Source organism: Podarcis filfolensis, assembly GCF_964270895.1.
Source record: "Podarcis filfolensis genome assembly, chromosome: 7".
Classification (NCBI taxonomy): domain Eukaryota; kingdom Metazoa; phylum Chordata; class Lepidosauria; order Squamata; family Lacertidae; genus Podarcis; species Podarcis filfolensis.
This window is the reverse complement of record NC_139603.1, coordinates 28,662,658-28,670,394: the sequence shown is the minus strand read 5'-3', so window position 1 is coordinate 28,670,394 and position 7,737 is coordinate 28,662,658. Positions and strand designations below refer to the sequence as shown.

Sequence of the window (7,737 nt, the reverse complement as noted above, 5' to 3'; positions counted from 1 at the left end):
ATTTATCTACTTGCACTTTGATGTGCTTTAGAACTGCTAGGTTGGCAGAAGCAGGGACCAAGAAATGGGAGATCACCCTGTTGCGGGAATTCGAACCGCCGACCTTCTGATTGGCAAGTCCTAGGCTCTGTGGTTTAACCCACAGCGCCACGTGCGTCCCACCCTGTCGCAGGAATTCGAACCGCCGACCTTCTGATCGGCAAGTCCTAGGCTCTGTGGTTTAACCCACAGTGCCACCTGCGTCCCCAGTTGATGGGCATTGCCATTCAAATAATGTGTGTGTGCCGTGTCATGTGATTATGTGGGGCGGGACTTACCTGCCTCCTACATATTTTATTTAAGTCGACACCTCTGTTTTCTTGGCATGCAGCTGGCTGCCCTCAGTGGGTGGTGTACTGCTGTTTTATATTCAGTGTTAGCCCAATTGATTCCTGGTCAATGAGATGATAGCACTTTCAAGTCTCGAGTGATGTTTAAATGGCTAAATAGGAAAGTGTGACACAGCTCTGCATTCTTGTAATGTGTGTGATGCATTACACAACTACTAGGGTGATGATAGAGCAGCAGCCTTGAGAGTCTGTGTAGGGACCAAGTTTGCTAGGGCTTAGTGCAGAAAACCTTAGTGTCTTGCGTTTAGTCAGTGCATGAATGGGGAGCTGGACCTCACTGCCCTGCCCTCCAATATCTTTACGTGTTGTCTGAAGTAGGCTATTGAGGGAGGCCTCTGTGCATGGAGCTGTACACAGGAAGGCTGTGATGATGGTGCTGTAGGCACAGCCCTGCTGCTGTTTGAATATGTGGGCATAGCTTCCAGTGAATAATCAAGAGGACCCCTTCACCCTTGATGGCAACAACTAGAAAGATGCTTTCGGGTTCCCACCAGTGTAGTTGCAGTCCGTCCCTTCTCTTTTTCATTCAGGCGGCGCAAGGCACTTGAGAGTGTAAGCAGCCTGCTTGTGTAGTTGTGCAGTCTGCAGACTCTTGCTGGTCCTATTGCACAACCTCCTTGAATGTTGCGTGGCTGGAATGTGTTCTTGAACTGTGATAATGGACCTCGCTTGTCTGGATGAAGAGATGTGTTGTGTGCACTCAAGAAACCTCGTTTGCTTGGCTGGAATGTAGCCCACTAAATGAAGAGAGTCCTGTATCTGTTGCTCTGCTCAGTTTTTGTCCAGCCACCACTGGCATGTGGTCCCCATGATACAATGCAGCCCTTGGGCTAAATGCATGCATGCATCTCACTTGATATCTCTACTCTTGATCATGAGCAGCTGAATATTTTTTAAAGGCAATGTGATATGAAACCTCTATGTCATTGTATCCACACATGTAAGTTATCACGTGATACTGAAGTCGTCAAATGATGTCCACACACACATTAGCAGAGTATAAGGCAGACCCTTATAACTGAGTTTAGACTCTTTTAGCAGTGCAGTTCTCATATTATTGCCATCTGAACAGGCACCACTGACGTGCTGCATTGGGTTAATATTTGGGAAAAAATAAATGCAGTTACTCTGCAAACAGGGCAAACCCTGTGTTGATTGACTAAACTAGTGGGACTTACTGGGCATCCTGGAGCTAAAGGGGCTGATGGAGACAATGCTAAGGACCCCAGAGCTTTTTACTTAACCATTTAAATCATCTATTTCAACTCATGGAACTTTGTGAGATATGCTTTTGCTATCTAGGAGGAAATGGGCAGAAAAGTGAATGGAGAAAACTAGGTTCAGGCCTCCCTGGACCTGGTAAGATTCCAGAGTTTACGAGGCAAATGTCTAAGTGTGCTACTCCATTTCCCCATTATGTTCAACTACCTTCTGTGAAACTCTGCATCCACTTTAGAATAAAGCAACCAGACCTAACCACAGCTGTTTTTTGCAGGCAGCTGAGCCAACCATTTTGGCCATTGTTTCCCAAAGCATCCTTTGTATATTTGTATACTGGCTGATATGTAGCAGGTCTGTCTTGGGGTATGTAGTCTGGACAGAGGTGCATCAGTTTCTACACAAAGGCATATTGTGGCCAAGAATACAGGTTAGTTCTCACTGAGGTAATAAATCGAATGCCTTATGGCATTCCATCCCAAACCTCCAAGGCTGTTGAAAGGATAAAATTAAGATAACTTTGTTTTATTGATTTCATTTATATCCCACCCTACCAAAGGAGACAAGGATGATTGCATATGCCATATTTTACTAACGTAAATAAATGGCTGAATATTCTTTCACTTCGCACTCAGAAACCAGGTAGCAGGAAGGATGACCCTGTTAATTTCTGTTTCTTCATCCAGGATTTCTTGGCTATTCTGCAATTTGGCTGTTCCAAAATTGGCTATTCCACTAGGCTCCCCTGGATATAGTGGTCCCCCGGGTGTTTCTGGACTGTGAGAAGTAAGACTATGGCACCCACCCTCTCATCCTGGATTAGTAAAGGGGTTGCCTATTTATAGAACATTCAGTTGGAAGATTCTGCTGACATGTGTTGGAACACTGCAACATGAGATTATGATAATTTGTAAGTAAAAATGGCAAGTGTCATTTTTCCTCCTGTCCCTAATTTCTACTATATGCATCCTTGTCTAACTTGCGTATTGTCAAAGTGTGCTGTCTCTCCAAATCACAGGTGTATCCCCATCAGGTATAGATAAGTATCCACTATAAAACAGCCACGCTAACACGGGTTCCTGTGCTTTGTTCCCCTGCTCTTTCCAGCAACGCTGTTTTTTGAGTAGAAGTTCTTGCAATAGATGGATACATAAAGGATGCTTTAAATGGTGGCTACGATATAAGCCACCCGTGTCTTGCTTTTCCGAGAGAAAAGAAATTTGTTCCCATGCTAAACTCACTGATGGTTTGCCACAGAAGAGAGCTAAGAGAGATACCATAGCTCAGGTGTAGAGCATATGATGTAGCAGGTCCCAGATTCAAATCCCTTGTTTTTGAAGTATCAGATGGTAGGTAATGGAGAAGACCTCTGCCTAAGACTCTGGTGATGGAAAAGACACTTCAGCCAGTCAGAGCAGTCAGTATTGGGTTAGATAGAACAAATACTCTGGTCTGATATAAGGCAGCTTCCTATGTTCCTATGATCAAGTAAGTTTTAAATGAATGGATGCAGTTCTCCACATCTGTACTTCAGCATTTAGCAATGGAGGTGTAGATCTAGAAAACTGCTCACCAGTTACTTCCGATAGGAAACCAGAAGCAATTTGGAATGTACTTGGCAATGGCTTCCCATCCACTTCCATGGTTTCTAGTGATCATATTCCCACCATGAATTTAAAGTGCATGTCTAATGCCTAGCATCCTTGACAACCACAGATATTTACAGCTGAGATCTGAAGCAGCCATTAAATGTGAGACTAAGGGAACCTCCACTTCGCAGTACTCACTATGCAGTCGACTACTGCAGCTAGTTTAGCCACTGCCAAGAACGCACACAAAACAAACACTTAATGTCAAGATATTTACCACAAAGGAATCAAAGGTGGTTAATTATTTTTTTTATTGCCAGAATAGTAAATGTTACACAGATGGGCCTGCATGGTATTACCCGGGTTACAAGCAAGCAAAAAATGAATAGAAATGTTTGGCCACAGCAAAAGAAAAGGCACATTCTAATAAATCTGCCCTAATAAAAGCAGTGTGACCAAATGAGAATATAGCATAGCACAATTGGGTATAACATTTGTTGGAGAGGATTTTCAGACCATCACCGTTGTGCAGTGCAACATCCACATTGATAAAAAAGTGGCTTTAAAAACATCAACACTGATAAAAAACAATATGAAGCCTGGGATAATAGTTTGTGGCCATGCATGACTATTTGAAGGGGACAAAAGCAAATGCTAAATACATGAGAAAAGATGCTTGCACACCAACATCAGAGAGAGAGAACTTGCCTCCTCCATTTACTATGAGAAGTCTGCACCCAAGACATTTAGAAAGCATGCACACATGCAAGTGAGTTGTATATATATATACATGTATGGAGAAGCACAGCATCCCATCCAGAAAGATTTATTTTATTGGCATTTGGGTTTGGCTTCTATTCTGCAGCTTAACTATTTCACCCAAGCAAGTGCTAATATCACCAACAACCATTTCTTTCTGTTTGTTAAAACAAAGAAGGAATACAGATCCCAGCAGATGCTTCCCCTGCAAAATTCAGATAGGCTGGCTAGCTAATGACTAGCGCCCAAGCGAGCTGCTGCTGCTGACGGTTGTATAGGAATAAGAATACGAGGCATTCGTGTTTGCATCAAAGCTTCCTCTCCTGGATCCACTCCGCGAGCCTGAGCGGGATCCACTGCGTGATCCACTGCGCGAGCCTGGTGCTGAAGAGACGTTGTATGGGCTGGAGATGCCTTTGGATGAAACCGAAGAAGCTTCCAGTAACCGGAGCCCAGTTATGTCTTCCACCATCGAACGATTCATTGCATCTCTGAAGGAGATTTTCAGCTTTGTTTTGGGACAGGTCAAAATCTTCGCATAGTTGCTGGTGTCTTGTAACCTCTGGGCTGTCCGGCCATCAATCAACCCTTTTCGAATGGCTTCTTCGGTACTTATTCTCCCACGAACTTCGGGGTCAATGAGACCTCCGGTGATAAACTGAAACTCAAGGAAGCGCTGGCCAGCCTCGTAAGGGAGCCACTTTTCCTTCACAGCCTCTGCGGCTGACATTCTGTTTCGGCCCTTGATGCCTTCAAACCCTATGAAGGCTTTATGAGCTGGCTTCAGCCGTGTTGACATCTCATGATCAATGAGGCCTTGGGTGACCGCTTCCTGAAGGGAAAGTCGCTGTCCTGTGACGGGGCATATTATGCCTCCAGTGCAAGCTTGGGCTTCCAGCAAACGCTGGGCAGTAATGCTGTCAACAATTCCCCGTTGCACGGCTTCTGAAATGGAGATCTTCTCCAAATTTTCTGTGTCAAATATGGCTGCGATTGGAGTAGTTTCCTCGAGGGACTCAGAAAAGGAGCCCGAGCCCGAGCTGCTCTTTAGCTTGATAGATGAACTCTTGATACTCAGTACCGTAGGGGAACGAATGGACTCGTGTCTGAAAACTTCATCACCGCCATTCCTGCAAGCAATCATGTCTGCAAACTGAGTGAGGCTTAATGACCCGGAACGGTATTGCTCAAAAAATTTCTTGTCCACAAGGCCTTTGTCAATGGCATCCTGGATGTCATACTGGTGGCCCGTTTTCCTGTCAACAAGCACTACTCTTGTGCTCCCATCTGAACCTGTTATAGTGATTTCTTCCCATTCGCATTCCTGGTCAGAAAGCTCCAGGTAAGTGTCATAGTCTATGAGGCCTTTATTGTACGCTTCCTGGACGGACATTTCCTTATTTGTGTCTGGATCTACGATGACGACCCTGCGCTTCCTGAGGGTGTTTTTTTGCGAAGTCTGCACCACTTTCTTCTTCTCTCTCAGGGGCAGGAGACAGAGCCCACTTCCTTCATCGACTATGCACCTTTCTTTCAACTGCAAGTAGGTCAGGTTTTCTTCTGTGTTGGGGTCAAAAAAGCCTTTGGTATCGTCACTGGGATCAGAGAGAATGTTATTCAGCTCTTTGTCGAAGTAGCCACGTTGGTATGCCGTGCCGACTGGCAACCGATGACTTTCCTTTGGGTCGATGATCCCACCAGTGGCTATCTGGGCCTCCAACAAGCGAATCCCGTGGCCTCTCTCAATGAGTTCCTTGTTCATTGCTTGGAACAAGGAGATGATGTTTCCTGTTTCTGGATCTTTGTACCCAGTGACTGCTCTTTCAGCAGACAGGAGTTTTTCTTTAAATTCTATTCCAACTAGGCCTCTTTTGTAAGCTTCTTCCACCGTGTGTCGTGAATTGTTCACAGGGTCCACAACAAATCCAGTGGCTGCCTGGGCTTCCAGAAGCTCAAGAGCTGTTCCTGGTCTAACCAAACCTATTTTCATGGCTTGGTAAATGCCAAGCTTCTCTCTGGTGGCCTCGTTATAAATGCCAGCTATGCAGCTGGAGCCCTGGAGGAAATCTTTGATTCGGTCACTGACTTCTTCAACCGTGATTACCCCACTTTCCAGATCATTTGCCGTCGACTCCCGAATGATGCCAGAGTCTACTAACTCAGAAATGTCAATGGGCTTCCTGATGCCTTGGAATGACATGCTTCTCTTCTGCACGGGAAGGAGGAGCAAACCAGTGTGTGGTTCGATTCTGCATTTCGCCCTCAGCTTCGTGTAACTTATGGCCTTCTTGGTGATCGGGTCAATTAAGTTATTTAAACTCTGAGGTTGGTTCAAGGATCTGACCAGGTCTCGATCAATCAGCCCACGAGCTAAAGCGATGTCTTTCGGCAAGAACACACTGTTGATGGGGTCAACGATTCCTCCCGCAGCCAGCTGAGCTTCAAGGAGACGTATCCCGGTCTCCCTGTCGATAAGCTGTTTACCGATGGCTTGTGCCACAGGCACGGTTTTCCCTGAGAAGGGATCTTTAAATCCGGTGATAGCCTTTTCAGCGGTGTAGATTTGCTCCCGGTCATCAAAATCAATCAGGTCTCTAGCAACTGCACTGTCCACGCTGAGAAGTTCGTTGCGGTGGGGGTCAATCACACCTCCGGTGGCTGCCTGGGCTTCCAAAAGGAAGACGGTGTTCTCTGGGCTGAGAAGCTGCTTCCGTTTAGCCTCCACCAGGGAATACTTGTCCTTAGGGCTAAGAGAGGCCCCAGCTATAGCCCCAGCTCCTCTGAGATAGGGTTCGAGATCAGCAGCAACTTCCTCCACGGACTTCTGCCCCCTCAGCAGCTTATCCAGGGTGGACTTGTCTATCAGCTGGCATTCGTACAGCTGGACAGCAGTTATTTTTTTCCGCAGGCCATTGAAGAGTAATTTGGAAGGGTCAATGGCAAAGTCATCTTCCGTCTGGGTGACTCTGCTGGCCACATATGGGCGCTGCTTCAGTTTCTCAATTTCCCTTTGCAGCCTCAGGCGCTCAGCCTCCATCTCCGACTGGCTCTTTCTGCTTGTCTCTTCCAAGCGGCTGCGGTACCTTTCTTCGATTCTCTTCATCTCTGCCTGCAGCCTCTCAATTTCTATCAGCAAGGCACTCTTCTCCCTCTCGCTCTTATCTCGCTCGGACTCAATCTTCCGGATTGTCTCTTCCTTCCGGGAATACTGGCTCTTCCACTGATTTAAGTCGTTCAGGATTTGTTGCTTCTCATTCTCCAGCCGCATTTTCAAGCGGGATTCTGACTCCAGTGTGCCTTTGGCCCGATTCAGCTCTTCCTCCAACCTCAGCAACCTTGCTTTGTCTTGTTCCAAGGCATTAATTTTTATCAGCAGCGCTTCTCGTTCCTGCATAATATGAGTATACTGGGATTTGGATTCTTGGATCCTATGGGATGTCTATGGTTTTTTTTAAAAGAAAGAAATAAACAAGGAGAAAATTAGTGCCTCTTCTTAATATCCTATATTCCCTATATTTCAACCTATCCTATAAGGGGTACTGGATAACTATGGCCCTGAGTAATAAATATGATGTTTTGGATGCAGCTGTGGATTTGTTTTATTAATACAGGATAGTACACTGATAGAAATGGGCTAAAAAGAATTCTAACAGGAGAGTCTGGGGCATGACCCAGCAAACTGGGGTCCTGCCAGTTTCAGTGGAAAGATTAAGCATGTGTTTAACAGCGCAGTCCTACACGTCTACTCAGAAGTAAGACCCGCAGAATTAAATGGGGATTAC

The 7,737-nt window shown here is 45.7% G+C and overlaps 1 protein-coding gene and 1 long non-coding RNA gene across 4 annotated transcripts in view; one reads left to right on the top strand and one right to left on the bottom strand.

Moving 5' to 3' along the window:
• Window positions 1-165: 165 nt before the first annotated feature.
• On the top strand, window positions 166-3,836 carry LOC310767265. Its single transcript, XR_014550819.1, has 2 exons — window positions 166-1,329; window positions 2,294-3,836. It is a non-coding gene; the product is annotated as an uncharacterized lncRNA (long non-coding RNA).
• DSP (desmoplakin) overlaps window positions 3,489-7,737 on the bottom strand; it is a 47,694-nt gene continuing 43,445 nt past the window's right edge. For all 3 annotated transcript variants that reach the window (XM_083623649.1, XM_083623650.1, XM_083623651.1), the window contains exon 24: window positions 3,489-7,394. In XM_083623649.1, the coding sequence (XP_083479775.1) occupies window positions 4,194-7,394 (3,201 nt within the window). In that variant the 3' untranslated portion in view covers window positions 3,489-4,193. The remainder of the gene's footprint in view (window positions 7,395-7,737) is intronic.